This window comes from Pipistrellus hanaki (assembly GCF_964339955.1).
Source record: "Pipistrellus hanaki genome assembly, chromosome: 2".
NCBI lineage: Eukaryota > Metazoa > Chordata > Mammalia > Chiroptera > Vespertilionidae > Pipistrellus > Pipistrellus hanaki.
Window position 1 is genome coordinate 949,490 of NC_140504.1, and position 26,815 is coordinate 976,304.

Below are 26,815 nucleotides of genomic sequence, written 5' to 3' on the forward strand. Positions count from 1 at the left end.
CTCACCAGCGTGGCCATCTGCACTTCGGACTTGGACTCGGACTCGCCCCGTCTCAGTCTGCCCCTCGCACAGCAGCCGGGCCTCCGGCCTGCAGGGCTCTCCCCACCCTGCCTCCTGGCAATTCCCTTCACCTATGACCACGAGGCAGAGGCCATTTTCTGGACGCCTGTTTGCACTCGCCCAGCACGGCAGGTCAGAGCTCCATCCTCATGGTACTGCGCTGTGTCTGTCCTCCCCCTCCCTTAGCCAGGCTGCCCGAGGCGGCAGCCCTGTCCTCCTCCTCCGTCCATCCCCACGTCCATCCCCAGGCTAGACCGGGGGTCACACTCAGGGACTGAGCACTGTTTACAGATGACATCAACCACACACAGCTTCGCCTGGGAACAGGAAACCTGCCGTCTGGCCTTAGTCTTGCTTCTTCTTCTTTTTTAAAAAAAATATATTGTATTGATATTTTACAGAGAGGAAGGAAGAGGGAGAGAGCGTTAGAAACATCGATCAGCTGCCTCCTGCACACCCCTTACTGGGGATGTGCCCGCAACCAATGTACATGCCCTTGACCGGAATTGAACCTGGGACCTTTCAGTCTGCAGACCGACGCTTTACCACTGAGCCAAACCGGTTTCGGCAGTCTTGCTTCTTCCACAATAAAGTAACGTTATCTTGCTAATGGGCATACCCCACAGAGTAAGTGCTGTATGGCAGGCTGTTTGATTTATAAGAAAGAAAAAAATAAACCACCTCTGGAACTTTAAAGGAAAAACCTTTCTTGTTCTTAGCAAACACATTGATTAAAGATTTGACAGAGAACCAAGTGCACCACAGCTAGATCTCAGAGGCAATCACAAACAATACCTCCCTCACCTACAGCCGCAGCAAGGCCCGGAGCGCTCCTCCCTCTGCCTCCCCCCCACCCCCTCCCCAGCCTGCATATTCCTGAAGGAAGAAGCGGTATCTCCAAAGGCACTAAGGGAGAAACCCCCTCCCTGCACATCTTTCTCCACAAGGAAGAAAGACCCCTTTATTTTAGGAAACTCCATGGAATACGTAGAAATATATGATGTAAGAGGGAGAGACCTAATGGAATTATTGTCCCATTTCTCAGCAATGTAATCTAGAAAATAATGTGAGTATTCCACCCAGAGAGGAGTTAGAAGCCATGCAGCTTTAAAGCAGAGTAAACAGCCTTTAGAGCAGGGGTCTTCAAACTACGGCCCGCGGGCCACATGCAGCCCCCAGGGGAGTCTGATCCTGCCCGCCAGGTTTTTTGGGCAGTGAGCGCAGCCAAGGTGTTATAGTAGGAATTAGTAGTTCATATAGTCCGGCCCTCCAGCTCTCTGAGGGACCGTGATCTGGCCCCCACTTTAAAAAGTTTGAGGACCCCTGCTTTAGAGCACACGGCACTAGTTAATCCCTCACTGTCCCCCCCCCACACCCCCCACACCCCCTGCCCGCCCGCCCTTCCTGCTCTCCCACAGAAGTCCCAGGCAGCCACACTCTCCCCTCTCCTCTGTCCGTTCTTTCCATCGGGAACACCGTCCGTCATCTTTCCAAATGCTCCGTGCATCCTCCAATAGCGAACTCAGACGCCACTTTCCGCCCAACTCTCCCCCCTCTGGCTGCACGTCGGTCTTCCTTCGGTGTCTCGCACAGCACACGCCTGCACCCTGAGAGTACCCGGTCTCCTCTCTCTGTATCTCAGCGCAACACAGACCCAACCCGGAGAGCGGACAGTGCGGTGCTGAGTGTGCATCGGACAGACAGACTGAGAGGCTCAGCACCAAAGGAATTGTTTTGTTTAAAATAATACATAAAAAGAGACTTTTTTTTTTATCATCATCCTAAGGTATTTTTCCATTATTATTATTATTATTATTATTATTTTAGAGAGAGGAGGGAAGGGAGAGGAGAGAAACATCGATGCAAGAGTGACACATCAACTGGTGACCTCCCACATGTGCCCTGACTGGGGCTGGGGATCTAACTGCAACCCAGGTCCGGGCCCCTACAAGGAATGGAACCCATGACCCTTAGTTGTGAGGGCCGACGCCCTAACCACTGGGCACACCGGCCAGGGCAGAAGAGAAACACTTTCCTGGTACGGGCAGTATCTGAATGCTCTCTTATTGCAGTTAACCCTCACAGGGACGTCTGGAAGGTCAAAGGCGAGGCCGTGTGTCCCTGGTGGGACTGAGGGTGGGCGTGGGAGACAGGCGTTGTTACATTACTCCGACCAGGTGTAAACCAGGAGCTTGTCACGTGCTAAGTGTGTGGCATTCTTGGCAGAGCCAAGTGCAAGGAAAATGGAAATGGAGTCTGGGCGTGGGGACAGGAAGCTCAGGTCCCTCTCCTGCCACCATGAAGCTCCTGCTCACCATGTCAACACTGCCGTGGCCATGCCTCCCAGGTGGGGACAGCCGACTCTGGGTGGCAGGGAGGGAGGGGGAGCTATGGGGACAGCGTCTCTGGGAGGAAGGGGGGCTATGGGGACAGGAGTCTCTGGGAGGAAGGGGGGCTATGGGGACAGGAGTCTCTGGGAGGAAGGGGGGCTATGGGGACAGGAGTCTCTGGGAGGAAGGGGGGCTATGGGGACAGGAGTCTCTGGGAGGAAGGGGGGCTATGGGGACAGGAGTCTCTGGGAGGAAGGGGGGCTATGGGGACAGGAGTCTCTGGGAGGAAGGGGGGAAGGGGGGCTATGGGGACAGGAGTCTCTGGGAGGAGGGGGAGCTATGGGGACAGGAGTCTCTGGGAGGAAGGGGGGCTATGGGGACAGGAGTCTCTGGGAGGAAGGGGGGCTATAGGGACAGGAGTCTCTGGGAGGAAGGGAGGAAGGGGGGCTATGGGGACAGGAGTCTCTGGGAGGAGGGGGAGCTATGGGGACAGGAGTCTCTGGGAGGAAGGGGGGCTATGGGGACAGGAGTCTCTGGGAGGAAGGGGGGCTATGGGGACAGGAGTCTCTGGGAGGAAGCGGGTCTATGGGACAGGAGTCTCTGGGCTGGCAGGGAGGAAGGGGGAGCTAAGAAAGTTAACGAGAAAGAGCGAACAGGGTGACAGAGAGCGTGACCTTCCTAGAACTATGCCTGGCCTGCGGCTGCACGCCCCGTGGCTTGTGGGCAGGGGATTTGCATGCGGGCAGCACAGGGCGGCAGACCAGAGCCTCAGGGCAGGAAAGCTCAGTGATGAGGCAGACGGCACAGCGCTGGCTTCCAGAGACGAGGTGGGTGACTCAGCCGCGAACCCAGAACCAGCCGCAGGAGAGCCTGCTGCACACAAAGGGAGGAATGTTCCACAAAGCAAGGCTTTCTCTGCATAATTAAATAACCAAAACTCCAGCTGAAGACAGCGGACCGTCCAAATTAATGGTCCACTTAAGCTACACGTTTCAATCTCGGCCACAGGCCTGAACAAAACCGCCTTTCCCACGTTCACGCCAAAGCACGTGCTGAGTGCTCCCAGGTCCAGTGCCCACCCGCTGGGAGAGGGAGCGCCCCCAGCCAGCCACACGCACAGGAGTGGTCTGGACGAGCTGGATGGAGTGCCCAGACTGCCACCGCCTCATGTAGAACCTCTGCAGAGGCCTCTCCGCTGCGGCTGAGGAACTACCGGGGCGAGCGGATGAGAGGAGGAGGTACAGGTGCTCGGGCGGTGGACACAGCCTCCGCCCAGCAATCCCATCCCGGACCGCCCACCCACCAGCAAGGTGGGCGCATGGGTGTCACACCCGCGCCATTCTAACAGGACAGATGCCGGAAGGGCCACACACGGACCACCACACGGCAACGGAAGTTAACATGCTACTGTCACAGGCTACCACGTGGGTGGTTTCCCACGTGGGCCGCTGAGAGGACGAAGCGGACACAGCAGAAGACAGAGTGGATGGCCATTTCTGTTCAGCTCAAAGCCAGACCAAGAAGTGGGGCCAGGAACCCCCTCGAGGGTCAGGGGGAGGTCGCTGGGAAGGGAAGAGGGGCTCTCAGGAGAGCCACCACGCCCCACTCCTCCACCTGGGCGGTAACGTGCGAGGTCACCATACATCAAGCTGTGCGCTGGTGACTCATGCACTCTTCCACACGTGGAAGGACATTTATTTTTAAAGTACAGTGTTGAGCAGAGAGAACAGCCTGTGTAAAGACCAGGGACCAGACAGCACGCGGCACAGCCAGCACCAGGTCAGTGTGGCTGGAACACAGAAACCCAGGAGGCTGGGTCCTGAGTCCAGTGCCAACCGCTGAGGGGTGTTAAGCGGGGAATAATATGTTTGTAGAGACGCAGCGTTCGGGGCGGGAAGGGTGTGGGAGCAGAAGACCAGGCAGGAAGGCGAGCACAATGGCTCACAAGAGGGCCCCCCTGGACCGCGGGACAGAGCAGCAGGGGTGCGCGCAGCAGGAGGCGGAGCTGCCTGCCCGGCTGGAGGGAGGGCGATGCGGGAGGAAGTGCGCAGAGCGGAGCTCAGGCTGCTGAGGCGGGTGGCGTGCGGTCCAGGAGGTAAGGACGACGGCGAAGAGCAGGTCTGAGCGAGGAGCTGGCACAACCCCAAGGCTCTCCAAGGCCCGCCTCGCTTGCCCCCCTTCTCCCGGGAGCAGCGTCTGCTCCTGCTGGCAGTTGTTTCACACACTGGGTTTGTTCGTCTGTTGTTGTTCATGGTGGGAAGGTAAATCCAGTTACTGTGACACCATGGTCTGAAGCCAGCATCCGGTTATGGTCCCGGGTGGTTATATTTCACAGGGCAATTTAGAACATCTGCTAGACTTTAACCCATGTAATAAAGTCTCCTGACGGGTTTCACTGCTCAGGGAGAGAAACGGTGCAGTTGGGGTGAGAAGTGGAAGCACTTGGGAGCACTGACTGGCCGACTCTTGTTGGCTGACCCTGCCACCCAGACCGACGGGAGAGTGAATGTTTGCAGCTCCATCTTACAGTGACACACCATCTCCGTGTCATCCTTTCTGGGCAGAAAAGTCACCTCTACAGTCACGGCTTCTCTCAGCTTGAACGTTTTTCTTTCCAGAGACAGAACACTCCCACTTATCTAACGGGCGATCGTGACGGCGGGCAGCATGTGGCAATCAAACAGAAGGAGCAGCTATGCACACTGCCTGGCACCGCCCACTCTCACACGGAAGTCTAGAAGCCGCACTGAACTTGGCTACCAGAGGAACTCGGTCTTTAATGGCCCACCCTGAACCAAGCCATGCCTCCCTCCTGTATTCCTAGTCCACACCGCATCAGAACGCGCGGCCTTTGCACGCCCAACTTCCGTCTTCCACTAGCACCCTTTCTTTCCCCGTCCACCCCCTAACTCCCCAATCACCGCCACCCTCACAGCAGCACAAACAACGATCACGGTGGAGAAAACCAAACGGAAAGACTACACCATCGGAGCCATTATTTCACTTCTCCAATCCTCAGGGTCCACGTCTGTGGTGTGGGGTAAAGCACAACCCACAGAATTAAATGAACTAACACATGTCTCATGCCACATCGCCACACGTATGCTGAGATGTTCAGGGACACTTCAACCAACTCCCAGCAGAGCTGCTGGCACTTTATTTTATAACCCTCACCCAAGGATATATGGAAAGAAAGGAGAGAGAGAGATCGAGAGAGAGAGAAAGAGAGAGAGAGACTGATGAGTCTCCCGCAAGTGCCCCAACTGGGGATTGAACCTACAACCTTTTCACAAGTGGGGATAATGCTCCCACCAGCTGACCTGCCGGGCCAGGATGCTGCGGGTGGTTTAGAGGACTGAGCAAGACAGGCCAGAAATGACCTGGAGCCCTCACCAGTCTCTCCCGGGCTGGCCAACTTCCTGTGTCCCTCCCTGGCACCGGTGGGGTCCCCTGGCCTGGCCTGCACCCCCTCACAATCCAGGAACCCTCGGGGGATGTTGGAGAGCTGGTTTCGGCCCAACAGCGGAATGACCGGTTGCTATGATGCACACTGACCACCAGGGGGAGCACCACTCAGCCAGAAGTCAGGCTCATGGCTGGCAAGTGCAGTGGAGGTGGCAGGAGCCTCTCCCGCCTCCATGGCAGCTCTAGGGATGTCTGACTGCCGGTCATCCCCCGAGGGCTCCTGGATCATGAGAGGGCGCAGGCTGGGCTGAGGAACCCTCCCCTCCAGTGCACAAATTTTGTGCACAGGCCTCTAGTTTATTATTAATTTCAGAGAGGAGGAGAGTGAAAGAGAAAAACATCAATGATGAGAGATAATAATTGACTGGCTGCCATCTGCACACCCCACACTGGGGTCGAGCCTGCAACCCAGACCTGTGCCCTGACTAGGAATTGAATGGTGACCACCTGGTTCAAAGGGCGATGCTCAACCACTGAGCCACACCAACTGGGCAAAGAATATAGAGAATGTGCATGCCTGTCAACTTTGTTGTCTAGTTTAGGTTTGTCTTTTTTTTTTTTTTTTTTTTTTAAATATTTTATTTATTTTTTACAGAGAGGAAGGGAGACGGATAGAGAGTTAGAAACATCGATGAGAGAGAAACATCCATCAGCTGCCTCCTGCACACCCCCCACCGGGGATGTGCCCGCAACCAAGATACATGCCCTTGACCGGAATCGAACCTGGGACGTCTCAGTCCGAAGGCCAATGCTCTATCTCAGGGGTCCTCAAACTTTTTAAAGTGGGGGCCAGATCACGGTCCCTCAGAGAGCTGGAGGGCCGGACTATATGAACTACTAATTCCTACTGTAACACCTTGGCTGCGCTCACTGCCCAAAAAACCTGGCGGGCCGGATCAGACTCCCCTGGGGGCTGCATGTGGCCCGCGGGCCGTAGTTTGAAGACCCCTGCTCTATCTACTGAGCCAAACCGGTTTCGGCTAGTTTAGGTTCGTCTTGTTCCCTGTGCCACTTCTTGACTAACCATGTATTCTGCAAGTATGAGTGAAACTGTACTAACGCCGGGGGACAGATTTCCCAGACACGGCCTTTCCTCCGAGCGGCACCCACACAGACGCCGCCCACGCTCCAGGTGGCTGCCGGCGCCCGCTGAGCGCTGTGGGAGCGGCAGCCTCGGTTCAAGCTGTGGCTCCAGAAAGCTCCCGACTGGCCCCATAACAACAAAACGCACTGTGATTCTGGAACCGTGATTATTTTCATAAAAATTGCAAGCTAAAGTTGTCTGTCCTGTCATCTATCATAGAAAGGCCTGTGTAAACTATGCTCAGAAACTGCCATCCCACCCTCCCCAGCCCGTGTGGCTCAGTGGGTGAGTGTGGGCCCATGAACCAGGAGGTCACGGTTCCACTCCCAGGCAGGGCACACGCCAGGTTTTCAGGTTCAGTCCCCAGTAGGGCGCGGACAGGGGGCAGCCAATGGATGTTTCTACTTCTCCCTACGTCAATAAAATACAGTTTAAAATAAATTACCATCCCAACCCGATTCTATCGGAATTGGGGGGTGGGGCTGGAGCCCAGGCCCCGTCCTTGGGAAGCCGGCCCAGGTGAGTGTAATGCACACCCAGGCCACTGACCCGGTCCGAGCCGCAGGACTCACTCACACTCACTCTGGGACCGGCCGATACAGACAGAGGCCAGGCTGGAGAGGGACACCTGGCCCGAAGAGGATCCCGATCTGTGAGGAGCTCAGTGTGTCCCCCGACTCCCCATCTCTGACATGTGCTCGTAACATGGAAGACATTTCATGCGGGTGTCTCTGGCATGACCACTGCTGCCATCACCCAAGCAAAGGCAGTGACTGCCAGTAGCCATTGCCGCAGTATCTAGTTTCCTCAGCTTCACTCAGTAAAGCAGGGCAACTAGAGCCTCCAGACACACCAGCTTTGGGTACACGAAGCCCGATTCCTGCCAGCGGCCCCGTCCCCGTCAACTTTCAAGAAGAATACCTCACACAAGTATGCAGAGACCAGCAAAACCAGCATGTACCAGTAAAAAGCGGTCATCCCGGGGTACAGGCCGAGTTCTACAAAACGAAGGAAGGAAGACAGAGCAGTGAGTGGCAGGGGTGAGGGCAGAGCCTGGGGAAGGATGCAGAGCCGGCACTGGAAGGAGGAGAGGGCACCTGGCAGTCTGGAGAGCGGGCGGAGCCAGGAGCGGCAGGCTGGTGCTGGGCAGCCTGGCACCGGAAGCACGAGGAAATGCCAGAGTTTCCTTAGGAGATGGACAGGGCCAGCGGGAGGGAGGGCCAATGGCGGAGCCTGGTCTGACGGGGAGGATCTGGCCGTCCTCTCACAGGGAAGAGGTTACCCTCCTGTTTAATATAAAAAGGTTAGGAGTCTCCGGGCGGGTGAACATGCAGGGCGCACTGAGCTTAGGTCAGGCTGGCCGAGACAGGGCCACGCCCGGGTCTTTCCCAGCACGTGCCCCGAGCACAGCGGCCCTTTAACGCGGCGGCTGGTAAAGGGAGCTCTATAGCACAGCACTCCACACTCAATGTCAAGTTAACTTTCTAAGTCTATAAAGAGGTCTGTTAGCTCTTAAACATTAAAAGCTTATAATAGGAAAACAGAGCATACCCAAGAGGTTATACATCCATTACAGAGAGGCAATATTCAAGCTTTATTTTTTTCTCCTGAAAGAATTACTTACGTAGTCTAAATCTAATACAAGAAGTAGAATTAATAAATAATTAAGGTAGTATTTTGCCGGCACCGGTTTGGCTCAGTGGATAGAGCATTGGCCTGCGGACTGAAGGGTCCCAGGTTCGATTCCGGTCAAGGGCATGTACCTTGGTTGCGGGCATACCCCCAGTGGGGAGTGTGCAAGAGGCAGCTGGTCGATGATTCTCTCTCATCGATGTTTCTAACTCTCTATCCCTCTCTCTTCCTCTCTGTGAAAAATCAATAAAATATATTTAAAAAAAAATCAAGGTAGTATTTTTATATCCTTCCTCCTTAGAATATCAATGCCAAATGGATGGTTGGGGATTTTTTAAAAATAATTTTTTGGCAAAAGGAGAGCGGCTGGAGGTTTGGTCACCCTCAGGGTCCCTGACCTGGAAGGAAAGTACAGAGTAACTGATAACCACAGGTAATGCGTGCCTAGGAGCTGAATGTCTGGATCCCTGTCATTACCAGCACAATTAAAGAAACATTTGAATTTAGATAAATTAGAAAATCAGGTAATGCCATAAAAAACACAAGCCGCTAAAAAATGTTTCACATGCTAAGCCGAACATTTCCCCAAATATTTTTAATTAAGAACTCATTAAAAAAAAAGAATTCATCAATATAATTATACTTGTAGTAGGAAACAATATGCTATGCAAATTAATATTATAGCAAGTTAAGTTTGATGTGTCTAAGGATAAAAAGCAATCTGAGTACAGTAAGCCCATACTGAGTATAACCCACATTGTTACTTGTTTCTTAGAACACATAGTCCCTTCCTGCTATATGTCTCTATGTAGCAAAAACAAAATAAAGGATAACCAGTTATCACTAGAGCATTCTTAAGAACACAATCACATTTCAAATAGCCCCAAACTGAACTTATTTGCCAAAATCTTATATTAAGAAAGACAATATTCAAATTAATTTTTATTTTTAATTTCACAAATTTGCCCACAAAACAACCCAAAACATATTAATCTACTTTAAAAAAAGATCCTCACACAAGAATATTTTTAATTGATTTTTAGAGAGGAGGGGGGAGGGAGGAAGAGAGAGAGAGAAAGAGAAACATCCATGTAAGGCTGCCTCCTGTACGCCCCCCAGTGGGGATCAAACCTGCACCTAGGTATGTTCTCTGACTGGGAATAGACCCTGAAAGAAACGCTCATGTGTAGGGCCCAGGCTCCAACCAACGGAACCACTGGGCCAGAGCAGAACCTAATATTGTTTATGTGGGATATGGTAGTCCTTTTCTTTAAAAGAGCCCATCAAAATAACTTTCAAATGACATGAAACCAATCACTTATTCCACATGAAATTTTAAAAAGTGCTTACAATTCTCTAAATGAAAATATAGTAAGGTCCTCTCCATAAGACACTCCAAAAATACTAAATAAATAGTCCTAACAGTCCACCACTACAACTGAGCTGTAAGAACGTCTGTCCATCACAGAAAAAATGGGAAGCAAGCCATTCACGTCGTGGGCTGTGGGCTGTGGTACAGACGCAGCAATATTTCTCTGAAGGAAGGATTTACTTTTCAAAGCAGCAGGAACCGCCACTAAAGCAAACCCTGTACCCGAGGTCTCATCAGCCCCACCCAGAGCCTGCCGCAGGGAGGAGAAGGAGCCCGGGCGGCGGGGGGTGGGGGTCCCCTGAGCCCGGCCGGGCCTGAAGGATCCCCGGACTCACAGAGCACGGCCACCGCCCCGGACTCGAACAGCAGGCACTCCTCCCGGTGCCGGGTCTCCACCATGAGGCTGAAGGGCGGGGGGTCCAGCTTGTGGTAGACCCGGAACCCCTTGCTGAACGCCATCCTGTCCGAGGGCAGCCTGTGGAGCGAGCAGAGCAGAGGTGGCGCCGGTCCCTCCCGCCTCCGGTGGCCCCTTCCCCCCCGCAGCCGGTCCCCCTCCCCCCGGAGCCGGTCCCCTCCCCCCGGAGCCGGTCCCCCTCCCCCGGGAGCAGGTCTCAGTCCCCCTCCCCCGCAGCAGGTTCCCCGGGAGCCGGTCCCCTCCCCCGGAGCCGGTCTCCTCCCCCGGAGCCTGTTCCTCCACAGCCTGTCCCTCCTCCCCCGCAGCCGGCCCCCCGTCAGTGGTCCCCTCCCCACAGCCCATCATCCCCGCCCGTCCCCGCTCCCCGGCGGCCGGCGCCCGGAGGCCTCCGCGGGCGGGGAGAGGGGCTCGGTCCGCGGGGAGGCTCCCGAAGAGCAGACGGGCCGGGCGCGCAGCCGGAGCCGCTCCCAGCGCCCCGCTCCGGCCGCCGCGGGGAGGGCCGGCTCGGAAGCTGGAACCAGCCCGGCCCGGCGGGAGGCCGGACGGAGGGCGCACCCCCGGCGGGCGGGGGAGGGGACCCCGCGGGGCTCCGGCTGCGGGCTGCGGGGAGCCAGGGCGCGGGCGCAGACCTGCCGGCTCCTCGCGGTCCTGCGCGGCCGCGGCCCGGGCGCCGAGCAGCCGGCGCGTCCACTCGCCTCAACCCGCGTCCGCCCGCGGCGCTGACAGCGCTGTCACCACAGCCGCCCGCCGCCCCCGCGCTCCCCTCCCCGCCTCACCCCGCCCTCCCCGCTGCCGCCGCGGGCGGGCGCCGCGGACACCGCCCCGGGAAGGCCGCCCGCGTCAGGAGGTGCCTCAGCCGCCGCCGCCTCACCTCCGCCGGGCTCCCGCCGCCTCCGCCCGGCCGCCGCCGCCGCCGCCGCCGCCGCCGCTGCCGGAAGCGTCACTTCCGCCCAGCAGCCCCGCGCTTCCGCATTGCTCCGCGGGGGCGGGGCCAGGGACGGGCGTCCGGAGGCCACGCCCACTAGGCGCCTGCTGCGGGCGAGGGGCGCGGGGTGGGGCCAGGCGGGGCGGGGCGTCCGGAGGCCACGCCCACTCGGGCGCCTGCTGCGGGCACCGGGCGGGCCTGGGGGGCTGGGAGCCGCCTCCGCGCGCAGCGGGCGTTGCTGGGCGGGGTCCGCGGCCGCAGCGGCAGGTCCCGCAGCCCGGGTGCCGGGTGCCGGCAGTCGGCCTCCCCAGCCCCGAGGGGCGCCCCCGGGGTGCCGGGGGTCGGGGAAGAGCCTGCGGGCTGGGTGCCAGCACCGCCCTGTCCCCCGCGGCCCCCGGCGAGGGGACTGCGAGGGGCCGGGCCGCGGGCGGCGCCTGGGAGCTGTCCATGGTGTCGCTGGGCGTCCGGAGGCGGAAGGAAGAAGCCGCTTTGTAACTGGAGGGCTCGGGCTGCGCCCCAGAAAGCCGTCCCCGGTGACCCGGCTGTCACCCCGGATGGCACTGAGGCCCGGCGGCTGTCATGGTCACCGAGTGGAACCCCGGACCTAAAGCCCCTTTCCCAGCCAGCCCTGCTCCCGGCCAGGGGCGGTGTCCCCGGGCTCTCCATTGCTTCCTCCTCAGAGATCTAAATCCGGAAATGAAGTCAACACCAGCACCCCGAACGGCATCGAAAACCTCAAACCAGCCCTGGGGAAGGGCTTCCCTGGCCGTGGCTCTTTCTTCCCCTTCCTGCTTTCCTGGCGGCGGCACCAGCAGAATCAGATTCCGCAGAGCACACAGAATCACTTCCCGCCAGGCCTGCCACGGCTGCACTTACCCTTTTCCCCCGGTTTTGGAGAAGCTGACCACCCAGGTCCCAGGGTCTGAGTGGCCGTCACTCACTAGAAAAGAGGCCACTTCTTTCCCAGGAGATGCACACACCCACCCACATACACACACACACCCACACATGCGCGCAGGGATTTGTCCTGAGAAGGAGGGCATGTCTCAGTGCTGTCTGAGTGAGGATGAACAGGCCCCTCGCCTTCCCGTTTATCAGAAGCACCTGGTGGTCTCCCCGAGCTTGCTGGCGCCTCTGACTCAAACAGCCCCTCTGTTCAAAGCGCAGGGCCAGAGCAGCTGCTCTCAAGGCTGCATTCTCGCACCCACCACTTCCCGGCTAAGGGACAATTTTCACAACTCGGGTAATTCACGCCAGGGAGTCTCCGGTTAGAGGAAGTTCCCTTCCCTCCTCTTCAAACAAGCCTCTCGGAACTCGTCACAGCCTCACTGCAAGCGCGTCTTACAGGCCGGGGCAGATACTGCTAGGACACCTCCCAGGTCCCCCTCCGTCCTTATCACCTAGCAACTGCAGCCTGCGCCCTGGGCGGGCCAGTGTTTATTCCCCCCTGGTACTAATCAGCAACGCACCAGCCCTTTCCCTTCCGGGAAAGTAAAACAAACTTTCTCTCTGCCTCTCTCTCCTCTCTCAGTCATGCATTCTTTCACAGCTCCACTCACCGTCAAAACCCTAACAAGATTTCCTTAGAAAAACGATTTGCTCTTTGGAGTGGCTGCTGATAGCAGCCTCAGCTAACTATGATTAAGAGAATCTACTGATCCGTGAGGGGTGTTCTTTCCAGGAGAATCCTTTACAGTCGGAGATTGCATTTTCTAGAGAAAACTACACGGGAGTGGGTGAGGACGGAATTTTCTTACTTGTTCAAATTAAAACGTGTGTGTGTGTGGTATGTGTGGGTCTTAGAATGGACAGCAGCTCACAGCTTTTCCAGACCCTTTCAACACTGATCAGTCTAGTCATGAAACAAGAGCATGCCCAAGGTTTGAAAACACAAGGGCCACTTTTACTGGTGACTTTCACAAACTGTCATTTCTTCTCTTTTCTCGTGCCCTTTCCCTGTTCATACTTCCTTGTTCATTGTCATGGTGGAAAACAGCGGGACTGGGGAATGCCTTTGGGGTGGGCTGGCAGATGCAGTGAAGCGGCCACCCATGCTTCCAGGCGAGGCTCCCGGGGCCTGAGGTGGGCTGGTACTTCCTGATGCTTGAAGCGCCCCAGGCAGGTGGTACCGACACCAGCTTCAACAGCCTCCAGGAATTGAAAGCAAACACCTGACTTACAGATGTTGAGTTTTGACCAAGTTATTTCTCCTATGGGCAAATTCTATCGGGTTGAAAGATGAAATTGCCATTTCTGTAAGTCAAAAATAGCCCAATCTAATAGTCTGACCCCAGTAAACTACAGCTAGGATTAATAATTTAGGAATTACTAATGATTATCCAAACAGTGACATAAAAACTATGTCACAAGATTGTGAATTTTGGCAGGTGTTTGCTGTTTACCTTTTCCTTACAGCCTGCATTTTCTCATCTAAAATGCTAGAGCCGTGGTCGGCAAACTGCGGCTCATGAGCCACATGTGGCTCTTCCACAAAATACCACGGCCTGGGTGAGTCTATTTTGAAGAAGTGGGGTTAAAAGTTTAAGTTTAAAAAATTCGGCTCTCAAAAGAAATTCCAATCATTGTACTGTTGGTATTTGGCTTTGCCGACTACTGAGTTTGCCGACCACTGGCTAGAGGATGTTTGGCAAATTGGAGAACATTAAGTCTGATTCGATGACCGCTGCCACTTTAGTCACACGGTGGGAGCTGACGTTGGTGTGGGCTCTGCGGGACCGTCAGCGCAGAGGGAGGCTCCTCGTTAGAAGTGCAGGATGTAGCCCTTCGCCCAGCGGGCGCCTCTGGAGTTTGGAATCTAAAGTCACAGGCATAGGGAAGCTGCTGTGGTCAGTGTTTCTGTAAAGCAGCTTAAAATAGCTCTATAGGCTGTCACGTGCTTTGAATCACCAAGTAGGATACAAGGTATATTTTTCAACAGATCTTTTTCACTGGACCACAGTGAGTCCTCTGAGCAAGGCTGTAATAGCCATTGTGGTGCTGGATGATTCTATTTTTTTAAAACATATATTGCGCTGGCAGGTGTGGCTCAGTGGATAGAGCACCGGCCTGCAGACTGAAAGGTCCCAGATTCGATTCCAGTCAAGGGCACAGGCCCGGGATTGCGGGCTCAATCCCCAGTGGGGGGCGTGCAGGAGGGAGCCAATCAATGATTCCCTCTCATCACTGATGTTTCTCTCTGTCTCTCCCTCTCCCTTCCTCTCTGAACTCATTATTATTTATATATATATATATATATATATATATATATATATATATATATATATACACACACACACACACACACACACATATATATTTGGCATTCAAGTTAGAAACATCAATGATTAAAATCATTCATCAGCTGCCTCCTGCACATACACTGAGGATTGAGCCTGCAACCCGGGCATGTGCCTCAGTCCAGGCTGTGGGCGAGAGACAGACGCAAGGATCATGATGCACCATCATCTACAGACATCCTCTGCATCGCATTCCACGGACGCTGCACACACGTTCTCACTGTCCTGCTTTTCAGTATGCCGCTAGGGCAGAGCAAAAAACACGCAGGTGTGAGCCGTGTGCCCGCGGGAAACACACGCCACCAGCAGTTAGCAGGCGGCACTGTCCTGCATGCTATCCGAGCGGACCTGGCACACACGCCGTCTCCCTACCGGGACTCGCCTGAAACGCTCCAACTGAGTTAGTCCCCAGCAAATACGACAAAGGACATACGTGAAAATTAATTTAATGCTTGGCTAAAGCTTAATTACATAGATCATTATCAAACAATAGTCCTTAATTTCTAAAAAGTTCCTCTTTTGAAAACCACAGGATCAGAAAGCATAAACTTTAGCAAGTCCCTGGGTATTTACTCTGCGTATAAACAGTATAGAAGACCATGGATATTCAGTTGCCTGGGTGTGTGGCCAACCAGCAAGGCATATTATTTATTGCATATATAACTCACATATGTGGGATTTAAAATGACAGATACCAAATTCAAATGCATGTATTTGTAAGCCGGTTAAGGAGTAAAATCATGAATGAGCCAGGATAGTCAGCCCCAAACCATGCAGATAGGTTGTGGGCTCATTATTTTAAGAATTAAACTTCCATGTTCTTTCGAAAACCCTAAGTTGCATGTTGAGTTCCATGAAGCCCAAGCTGGACACAGAGCCGACGTGGGAGGAGCTCACCGCAGCCCCGGATCAGGCCACACCGACCTCAGGGAGGCAGACGGTAGCCACCGCGCCGCCACCCAACGGAGGACCCTGAGCACTGCCAGCCCTCTGCTGCGACAGCGACTTCCCAAGACCGTTTGCTATGGAGTAACTTCCTGCCGTTAAAAGGCTTACTCTGTAGAAAAACACCACAATTTCCAGTGTGAAAGGACCTCCATGGTGGTATAAATATCTATATGCATTAATTACACAATTTACACCGCACACATTGTTTACAGAGAACAGTTAGCTGAGAGGGTTAATTGGAATAACCATATAAAATACTTCTGTAAACAAAGTATGACAGGCAACAAGGAAAACATTCATAAAACTTCCTAGAAATCATCTCAACTCCTTTCATTCTGAAGAAATCGCATTTAAGGACACAGTATTGGATATTAATAATGTTCTTTGTATTAAAACCAGCGTCGCTATTTTACAGTAAGAAACTTTACATATATACAGTCTGTACATGAGGAGTGGAACACAGCGCGGAGCATCCGGGGTCAGGCCGGCTTCCCCTCCACCAGGGACTTGAACTCCTTCACACTGTGTTCGCCGGCGACGGCGGCCGCGTGGTCCAGCGCGTGGACGCTCGCGAGGAGCTTGATGATCTGTTTGATGTTTTCCCTGAGGGGAGAAAATGCAGCAGCGTCCCATGAATTAGTGCAAAAGCCCTCAAGGGAAAGTTGGTTAACTTCATGACCTTGTTTTTAGGTTTACTATCAGTTTTTCCAAGAATACATTTTTTAAAGCAAAATAAGAAGCTACAGCATATTTAAATTACCCATAAAAAAACCCAAAACCCTAAAATTTCATGTAGATCAGGGTTTTGATTCCTGCCCAGAATGAAAAAGCAGCAATCTACTTCCCAATTGCTCAGGCCCCACCCTGTTCCTCCACCAGCTGCTCTCAGAACACTGGAACGGGCTATTTCCCACTCATCACCGCCATGGAGACCAGCAGGAGCCCCAGGCTCCGGAACCACTGGCTCCTCAGCATCCTGGCTGGAAGCCATTCTGCCTTCTCGCACATTTTGGCAAATGCAGAAACACCCCGTGATGGGGAACAGTCCTGGCCCCGCCCAGAGCTGGCTCAGCAGGTGGGCGGGCCTGAGACCCTGCATTTCTGACTCGGCTCTGGAGGGCTGCTGGTGCTGCTGGCCCAGGGACTGCACTCTGACAGTCAGTCAGAACCACTTCTGAGTGGGTCACACAAGTGACACTAGCGCTGTCTCTTCTTTACAGAACTGTAGGAAGAACCTTCCAGCAGAGGACGGACATCTGTGAAACGCCACCGAGGTGGAGCGCATTGTATGTGCATTGTGCCCGCAGGTGCAGAGACTGCTTCTGTGCACAAGCCAACGCGGTGATGTTTCACTCCAGACAAACGCAGTGTCAACAAGTGCACCCAGCCCGACCAGCTGGCTCAGTGGTTGGATGTCGACTTATGAACCAGGAGGTCACGGTTCGATTCCCAGTCACGGCACAGGCCTGGGTTTTGAGCTTGATTCCCATTGTGGGGTGTGCAGGAGGCAGCCAATCCACGATTCTTTCTTATCCCTGATGTTTTTATCACTCTCCTCCCACTCCCTTCCTCCCTGAAATCAATTTAAGTAGACAGAATTCACTAAGAAAATGTAACGCGGTGAGAAGAAATATTAGTGCTAATAACCACCAACACACAAAATGGAATTAAGATATAAAGCAAAATTACCTGCCAATGAATTTTAACATGAAAATCTTTACTACCTACTTTGCCTTAAAATTTTATTTTTATTTTTATTGATTTTAGAGAGAGGAAGGAAGAGGGAGAAAGAGAAACATGGATTGGTTGCCTCCTGCCCACCCCCTAACTCGGGATTGAGCCCAAAACCTGGGACAACACTGAACCAGCTGAGCCACACCTACTTTGCTTTTAATTTTATCATAAAATATAGCGAAAGTTCTCTTTGGAAAATAAGGTTCTTTTTTCCCTTTTACAACCTTTGATAAAATTAACATGTCAGCTGCTCCCCAAAACTCTCGAGTGATGATGACCTTGTGTTAGGGGTACAGAGCCGTTTCTATCTTTCTTCTTCTTCTTCTTTTTTTTTTTTTTTAAATATCATTCATTGAGTTTTTACAGAGAGGAAGAAAGATAGAAAGCTAGGAACATCAATGAGAGAGAAACATCGACCAGCTGCCTCTTGCACACCCCCTGCTGGGGATGTGCCCGCAACCAAGGTACATGCCCTTGACCGGAATAGAACCTGGGACCTTTTATTTTATTTTATTCTTTATTTTATTTTTAAAAAATATATATTTTATTGATTTTTTTACAGAGAGGGAGAGGGATAGAGAGTCAGAAACATTGATGAGAGAGAATCATCGATCAGCTGCCTCCTGCACACCCTCCACTGAGGATGTGCCCGCAACCAAGGCACATGCCCTTGACCGGAATCGAACCTGGGACCCTTGAGTCCGCAAGCCGACACTCTATCCAGAGCCAAACCGGTTTCGGCCGAACCTGGGACCTTTTAGACTGCAGGCTGATGCTCTATGCACTGAGCCAAACCGGTTTTGACTAGAAGCCTTTTCTTTATGCCTTCATAAAACATCCTGTTGAAAAAGATTAGGTAAAACCACAGAAATAGAAAAAAAAAAATGTGTACTTTTGGAATGTTTACTAAGACCAAGTCAATGTACAGTTTAAAGTAAAATATAAGCATGTCTTAAACCATTTTCTAATACTGAATCTAACAATTTAGTAAAAAGGAGGTCACCATTTCATTAAATAATCACAACTAATTACCTTGCATTTCTTTTTTCCACATCAGAGCATCCGATGCTGTTTCTATAAATTGTATCTGCCAAGTGTACGAGGTATCGACAGAAGTTTTCTAACTGAGAAATAGTTCTTTCTCCTTTCAGGTTCACGAACCATTGCTTGGGGAAACAACTGATTACCTACGGAGAAGGTGCAAAAGGAAACAGAATTCACAGACGTGTCTGAAACCTGAGTCTAAAGAACTAGAAGACTAGCTACGGGGCTTAGTTACATGTTAGTCATATAACTAATGACCTTGAAGGGATGTTCTTTCAATCCACAGTAACTATTATCATTTGCAGCTATTAATAGCTATTATCATTTGCAGCTATTATATTAATTTATTAATATAAATACACTCCTTATTGTACCTGAGTGTTTTTACTTCAACACATAGCAAAAGGTACTCAAAGCAAAAGGCAAATGACTGGCCGATAGTTAATACGTTAGGGACATAACATTGCTAACCAAAGGCTTTATTTACTCTCTCCAGTCTTCCGGAAGCCCCGAATGGCTGGAATGCTCCTTTATCCGCAGCTTTGGTTTAAAAACCAGTGCAGCATAAACACACCACAGGGAGTTCGAAAGAGCCTTCGCAAGGTGAGGACACTGCGGCAGCACACACCCAGGTGAGGGCGGCCGAGTCCCGCCGGGGAAGGACAGCCCTCCCAGGAGTCAGGCGTGCAGACAGGAGGCCGAGCCCCAGAGAACCGGGGGTGCGTGGGGAGATGACCCCAGGGCTGGCCTGGGCCTGGCCCGGATGGGCCCGAGCAGCATGGGCCAGAAAGCAAGACGGTGTCCTCCAAAGTGAGAGGACATGTCTCAAGGCCACGGAAGTCCACCTGCAGGGACTGTTTCTGATGCAATCTGGGATAGTTGGCAATGAGGCAGAACCTGGATCTCACGGGAAATTATCCGACAGAAGAACCGGCCTGTCGTCTCAGAAAGCGTACAGGTGACGAAGGCCAGGACGAGACTGAGGATTGGTTCCCCAGGTTGGAGGAGACGGAGACGGGCAATGCCGCCCCTCACCGCCGGCCCCGGGGCAGAGGGCGGCAGGCACGCTGCTCCTGGTGGGAGGCTGCGGCGCCCGGGGCAGAGCACCCACACTCACAGGAAACAGCACCCGAGCACGGCCTCAGGCAGACCCTGACGCTGCCCGGAAAAACTCCCTTCGCAAAGCTGCCTTAATTTTGATTGTTTCAAAAAATATTTTTTAAAAGAACAAATTAGGGAACTCCGTATAAAGTAGGAAACAAAACTGTATTTTAAAAAAATCATATCTTAAGTTAGAAAATGAATATTTCTTTAGTAACATTCAAAATAGCATTCATTCAACTGTTAAGAAATCACCCCGAAATAAAAACTACTATTAATAGCTGCAAATTTAGTGATATACATAGATGAGGAGATAGAAATACACATGCACAATAATACACATTTTGTGCAAAAAATGCAGTGTTAGTTTGTTTGAAACTACCTGGGTCAGACCTCACACTAAGTCCAAAAATCAAAGGGCTTTTTGTAAAATCTCAAATTTCTCTTCAAACAAAGAAGGCAATTCATGTTAATGTATGTGCCTTGGAAACAACAATATGTGTCATTTAACTCACGTTTTGGGCTTTTTTTATGCTGTCATCTCCATATTCTGAGTTCTGAAAAGCCATGAGAATATACCTATTTAATAAGCCATCTATTGATAACTCCTGGAGAGTTTTATTGGAGAAAATGCCATACCACTGAAGAAAATTCCCTAAGAGCTAGAAAGAAGAAAAAAACAGTGAGGGCAATATCAAGAGATTCAATTAAGTACAAATAAGTTAATTACTAGTCAAATAAGACACGATTGAATACAGAGAACCTTGTCTTGCAAGAGTACTAACAAGCACTTTTATAGGCCCAAATACTTCCCAGAACAACCCAACATTTCAATTTTTATTTTTAATTAATTGAGGCTGCTACACTTGTGTTTGCCGGATCTCGGCAGGCTGGCCTGGGCGAGGTCACCGGGCACTCCAGCCCCTCCCGCTCCGCACGTGTGACCCAGAGCAGCCCCGCCATCCTGTGCCATCCCGGTCATGTCTGGTTCCCAGCGTCTCTCTCTCGGTGAGCAGTAACATCCAACCAGCCGGTGTAGCAGCAGCCGGGATGTCATTCTTGAGCTCTCCCCCAAAGTGCTGTGACCCCAGCTGCACTGTCTACCTATCTCTCAGCTCCCTCTGCGCCTCCCTAGCTGGGCCCTCCCTCCTATCACTCCGGAGGGCAGGAGCCCGGTCAGCCTGGATCAGCAGGGCACTCAATGGCGGGCTGATGACTCTTCCCCGGGATGGTGCCCGGCTGGTGCCAGTCCAGATGTGACCGGAAGGAGAACTAGTCCTCCCCCGGAGGCCGGAGGGCAGCAGGGATTCCTTCTCCCCAGGCCCCGCTGAGAAAGCTACTGCAGAGCAGCCTGGCCGCAGCTGGACTCCTCATCCACCGGAGCCCAGGCTCACTGCCCGGCAGCATCACCGTCACGGGCCCATGAGGACCAGCAGGATAACCTACCTAGAGTGGCCCAGCCAAAATTGGTGTGGCTCAGTGGATAGAGCATGGTCCTGAGGACTGAAAGGTCCCAGGTTCGGTTCCGGTCAAGGCCATGTACCTTGGTTGCGGGCACATCCCCAATAGGGGGTGTGCAGGAGGCAGCTGATGGATGATTTTCTCTCATTGATGTTTCTAACTCTCTATCCCTCTCTGTAAAAAATCATTTAAAAAAAAAAAAAAAAAAAAAGGGTTGGCCCATTGGCTCACAGTGAACACCCAGTCAACACTCTTTTTCTATTTCCATAATTACTATCCTTCCTGCTCAACTCAGTATCTCCAAAAATTTGTTCATGTCACTCACTTCTCGCTATAAAAACCCTTGTATGACCCCCCACCCCCTACGGTCAATTCCTTTCCACAAAGGTGAAAAGCAATTCAATAAAGACCAGTTTTTTCAAAACAGTGCTACAGCAGATGAACTTCAAACAGGCCTCACACTCTGCATAAGAAGTAAGTCCTGGCTGATGTGCTCGGTGGTTAGAACATCAGGTTTGATTCCCAGTCAAGAGCATGTACCTGGGTTGCAGTTTAATTCTCCCACCCAGTCTGGGCATGTTTGGGAGGCAACCAATCGATGATTCTCTCTCTCTCCTCTTCCCTCTTCCCTTCCACTTTATCTAAAAAGTAATGGAAAAATGTCTTCAAGTGAGGATTAAAAAAACAAACAAAAAACCAAAAAAATAAAACAACAATAAAAAAAGAAGACAGATTACAGAAAAAAAAGAAAAACCCTTTGCAAATCCTTTATTCGATAAAGGACTTACTGGTACATCTAGAATATAGAATCAAAGCTCAATAATAAAACCCAATTTTAAAAAATGGGCGGAAAGTGTGAACAGATACTTCAGCAAACTACACATAAGAGATGGCCATTCCGCACTTCACATGCTCAGCACCTCCAGTCATTAGGGAGGTGCAAACGCAACCGTAAGAGATGCACTATCCCCCAACAGAAGGGCTTAGAACACAGCCGGCCAAACCGCTGGCAGTGGCCAGTGCACTGCGTGGTGAGAGTGAGAACGGAGTGCCTGGACCGCTAACACAGTGCTGGTCTGGAAAACAACTGTGCCTGCATTTACCCAGTGAAATGAAACTGGTTCCCGGGAAAATCTGTGTGTGAACACTTCCGGCAGCTTTATTCTAATTACCACAAGCCGGAAACAGTCCAAATACCCCTCAGCTGAGGCGTGGATAAAAAACAAAGAAACTGGTGTATCCACTGAACAATGGGCTACCACTTAGCAATAAGAAGCAACGACCTACGATAACAGGACACTGAAAAACTTCAGATGCATGTTAAGTGAATGGAGCCAGACTCAAAAGGCTACTGACTATGTATGTAATTCCATTCATAAGACATTCCTGCAAAATAAACCATCTATATATATAAAAGCTTAAGTGACTGCTAGACTGTTAGCTATGATGCGTATGACCACCGTGGGGCAGACGCTCAACGCACAGGCATGGAAACATGGAACTGACTGATGGATCTCAAAGGGAAGTGGGGAGGGGGAAGGGCAGGAAGAGATTAACTGAAGATTTTATATGCACACCAGAGGCCTCGTGCACCGATTCGTGCACCGGTGGAGTCCCTCGGCCTGGCCTGCGGGGATCGGGCGGAAACCAGCAGTCTGACATCCCCCGAGGGGTCCCATATTGTGTGGGGGTGCAGGCAGGCTGAGGGACTGCCCCAGTGGAAGAATCCGTGCACAGGGCCCCTAGTAGGCTGGGCTTGATCACAAAGGGCGTGGGGAACTTCGGGGGAAGAGTTCTATGTCCTGATCTGGGGAGTGAGCATCTGACTGAATTCACGCATCAGAAACAACAGGACCCGACACGAAGGAGTCAGTGTGACTGTGTGTAGACCAGTTTCCCAGGACTGGGTGCTCCTGCCTCATCCTCCCTCCCTCGAGCTACCCCGACTTCTGTTCTTCCAGTGAGCGTGCCGCTCCCCTCTCTCCCCTCCCCTCCCCTCCCCTTCGGGGCCCCCTCCTGATGCCTCTGGCTAATCCCCCGCCGTGGCCTCCTCAGGATGAGAGGGCCTCCGTGCGCTGGACCTTCTCCACCGGAGATGCCTGGTCTCTGACTCCCCGCTCCCCGCCTGCTGGGTGCCTGATTCCCACACGCAGTGCCCGGCGCTGCTTTCTGAATAAACTGTGGCTAGCACGGCGTTTTGCTGACTAGCTTGCATCTTACTTCATTGTCTCCTATGGAAACATTAAACCTGAGTAAACTTTGGGAAGAAAATAATCTTGCAAAATGGAAACTTTGTGTATGTGCACAGATCTAAGCCTGTGGAGCTAACCAAACATAAACATAATTTTCAAGATATAATATACAGTCAGGCAAATCTGAAATCTCTTGGATATCCCATACATACCTTAACTGAAGACCAAAACTGTCGTTGGAAAAACAAGTAAGGCCCCGAGTTTTTATTTTCTAAGACACTGAAAGAGAAACAGCATGCTCAGTGTTTTATAGACAGCACCGCGATTCCCAGAGAATACTTCTACAATAAGATGAGTGAGCAAAAAAAGTAACTGAAAACTTTCCAACTATAGTAATTTTGAGAAGTAATGGGAATATATTTTGGATTCTAGTTAAGGGACAATGTTCCTCTGAGCTTGTCTCCTTGGCGACAGGCTCCCATCACAGAGGTCAATGCGTATCTTAAGAGACCACTCATCTTTCCAAGTTCCAGAAGCCTTCCCGGGAAGGTAACGGAGACTGTCACCATCCTAACGTTCTTAGGAGTTCCTTGTTACTTACTTTTTGGGGTATAAGGGCATGAATACATCATCATCCAAAGTTCTCCTCATTCTCAGCAAGAGTGCCTTCAGATACACCTACAGAGGAGCAGACATCACACACTGCAGTGAGGGCGGCGATAAGACTCATCAGCCATATTCCAAAACAGAAAAGTACCAACTCAGAGTGGACTCTCTCCTCCGCCTCCCCTTTCCCACTGAAAGCCCTGAGGTCCCAGCACCCACCCTCCTCTTAGTCCAGCAAAGCCCCTCAGAACCCTTCAACCTCAACCTGTGAGCAAAGACTACGACAGGCACCGGCCCGCCTGCTCGCACTGACAGCCCAAAGCAGAACCACGACCCGAGCGCCTTTCTCTGAGCAAACGGCACACCCTGCCTGCGGGGAACAGCAGCCACATGGCGTCTGGAAACTGGTTATGAAACAGTGCCTGTGGCTTCACACCCTATTGAACATGTTACCACTTAAATAACCAATTACTACCTATTCTAGCAGTCGTAGATTTTTACGTCCCTAAAGACACGCTCTTACAGGGCTGTGTGAATAGTCCCCTGGGAGTTAGGGCGGGTGGTAAGAAGGTGAAAACGGTAAAACCAAGGGGTATCTGGACCCATTACCGCACCTTCCATGCAGATACTTCAGACCGCGAACTACAATCTCCAAGTTTGTTATTTCAGGCTTTACAGGACCAGACAGCCCAAGCGAACCCCTTTCCAGCTGCCTTAGAACATAACCCCATCCTCTCAACTCCTGCTCATCTCCAAAAGAAGAAAACAAACAAAAACAAAATAGAACCCCTTTCTTTCAGAGAACAGTGAGATTACCTGTGTGTTTTTGTTTTCTGCGTTCGCTACGGAAGGATATCCATTCACTAACTTTAACGTGATCCCCACCATCCTGGACGTCTGTGTGGTGGAGAAGGGGTCCCACATGCTCTCGGCGATCACTGTGGGGGGGGGGGGGGGGGAGGGCTCAGACACAAACGCCACAGCAGCAACGGGACCTGACGCCGAGCTCGCCGAGCAGTCCGCTCACACAGGCGGCCTCTCCTCTGAGCTGAGCTGTCCCTGTCACACACCCGGGAATGCCGGGCTGAGGAGGAGTGGAGCAGGGCAGACTCCTCCATTTTCTGCTCACCAGTGAAAATAAATTCGGGGGGAAGATTTCAATACCCTAAAAACACTGTCCCAGCGCCAAGAATTTCTAACTAAAAAAGCTGAAACTTACGTTTAATACTTTCAATCAGTTCCGGCATGAATTATTTCTAATCTCGTGAGAAACAGCTGAAAGTAATGAAATTGCTCTCCAGAAGAGTGTCAGGCAGTCTCTAACAGCCTCTCACACTTGGCACTGGATCAATCACCATCCCAGCTCCCGGCCCCTCCGGTCTGAGCTGGCGGCCCGGGGAGCTGGCCCTGAACGGACGCCGTGAGGAGACGCGGACGCGCCTACCTGTGAGCTTGGGGAGGATCACCTTCTCCACGATGGTGGGCAGCAGCGCGATGTCCACGTCCTCTCTCTCCTGCTCGCGCTCTTCACAGCCATAGAACAGCAGCGACTCAAACCACAGCATGTTCTCAAAGTCCCGGCACTTGGCCTATGAAAGGTTAACATGGTCACCGACAGGGCAATGGAGGCTCGTTACAGGAGCAAGACCCGGACTTCACCTTCAGTCACAGTGGAAACACCGCTCTCAGACAGCGCGCTCAGGCGGTGAAGGGCACGGGCCGGGAAGACGGGCATCGGCCGGGTAAGGACCCGCTGAGCTCGGGACAGGAACTGGGTGCAGGGAGGCGGAGCTGGGGGCTGCGGGCAGGAGGGAGCTCCTCTGGAGAACTCAGTGCCAGGGCCCCAGGAGCCTTGGCCGTGGACTGCGGACTCTCACACGTGCCCGTGCACACAGGTCCTCACAGGCTGTGCTGCGTACTAACGCTCTCATGCATGGGGACACGCCTTAGTCTGGCAAAGAGCGACGGGGCTGTGAGCTGGATCCTTCTAGAGCTCCCATTTTCCCCCTAATCGTTTCCAGAGCTTCGACCTCAATTCTTTTTCACTGCAGTTTAAACGTTCAACCCAACCAATCCCATTCATGCCCATTCGTATTTGGTAACTTCCAAAACCCTATCTTAAACACAACCACCAGACACATGTAGTCAGTCCTAGCCTCCTCTCAGATCCGAGGCCAGCAGCCTACTGACTCCACCTGCTGGATTATCACCTCGCTCATTCGTTCAGGCCGAATTTCACACCCCAGAGGCTCTAAGCCAGCGTTTTTCAACCGCTGTTCCGCGGCACACTAGTGTGCCGCGAGATGTTGCCTGGTGTGCCATAGGTGCAGACAAGAATTTTATAATTTTTCACTATTTTGTTTACTTAATATTTCATAATAAAGTAATTATAAAATACTTTGTGTTTATTTGATTCCTATTCAAGAGAATTACTTTATATATAGTCAATATAGGCACAGAGTTAAATTTTTTAACATTTTCTAATGGTGGTGTGCCTCGTGATTTTTTTCATGAAACAAGTGTGCCTTTGCCCAAAAAAGGTTGAAAAACACTGCTCTAAGCTCAGCTCAACGGACCCATTCTTGCTCCCTAGGCCCGGTCACATGGAAATTCAGGGGCCGAGAAAGGCTTGCTGGGAGCAGCAGAGCGCTCTCGAGGAGCGGGGCCTAAGCAGAGAGGTCCCCGAGGAAGGCCAGCTGCAGCCAGCGCCACCACAGCGTCACGCTCTCCCGAGGAGTGTGTGCCTCGGCGCCCGCCTCTAGCTCCGAGATGAGCATTCCCAGGCCCGGGCACTGGCTTCGGGCAGTGGCGGAGCCACCCACCTCCAGAGGCGTCCAGGTGAGCAGCTGCAGCCGGATGAGGGGGTTGAACAGCTTGGGCAGACAGAGGCCGATGTACGCATCCTTGTAGGACGTGTAGTACCTCGAACGCCAGGCTTCAAACTGGGATTTGATGCAGTCGATCGAGTAGAAGCTCTCCAGGACATCCTCAAACACCTTGCCGGACTCCTTTGAGATGCGATCTGAAAAGAACCCACCCCACAGAGAACATGGTGAGTACCAGAGAGCCCGGCCAATGCCGGCAGCGCTTTCTTAGCAGCCGGCTCCGTACCAAGCCTCACTCGGGGAGGGGTCCGCAGGAAGTGTACGT

General features: G+C 52.4%; 2 protein-coding genes across 2 annotated transcripts in view; both read right to left on the reverse strand.

The window, feature by feature from the left end:
- The window catches only part of SYNJ1 (synaptojanin 1), a 53,473-nt gene extending 43,055 nt beyond the window's left edge, over nucleotides 1-10,418 (reverse strand). Inside the window, 1 exon segment of the mRNA XM_084872029.1 lies at nucleotides 10,279-10,418. Coding sequence (XP_084728155.1) covers nucleotides 10,279-10,402 — 124 coding nt within the window. The 5' untranslated portion in view covers nucleotides 10,403-10,418.
- A 4,591-nt stretch (nucleotides 10,419-15,009) lies between these two features.
- The window catches only part of PAXBP1 (PAX3 and PAX7 binding protein 1), a 32,059-nt gene continuing 20,253 nt past the window's right edge, over nucleotides 15,010-26,815 (reverse strand). Inside the window, exons 11-18 of the mRNA XM_084874238.1 lie at nucleotides 26,488-26,687; nucleotides 25,110-25,254; nucleotides 24,482-24,603; nucleotides 23,661-23,737; nucleotides 23,272-23,338; nucleotides 19,922-20,068; nucleotides 18,294-18,448; nucleotides 15,010-16,130 (exon numbers count right to left, since the gene is read on the reverse strand). Of these exons, the coding sequence (XP_084730364.1) occupies nucleotides 16,007-16,130; nucleotides 18,294-18,448; nucleotides 19,922-20,068; nucleotides 23,272-23,338; nucleotides 23,661-23,737; nucleotides 24,482-24,603; nucleotides 25,110-25,254; nucleotides 26,488-26,687 (1,037 nt within the window). The 3' untranslated portion in view covers nucleotides 15,010-16,006. The remainder of the gene's footprint in view (nucleotides 16,131-18,293; nucleotides 18,449-19,921; nucleotides 20,069-23,271; nucleotides 23,339-23,660; nucleotides 23,738-24,481; nucleotides 24,604-25,109; nucleotides 25,255-26,487; nucleotides 26,688-26,815) is intronic.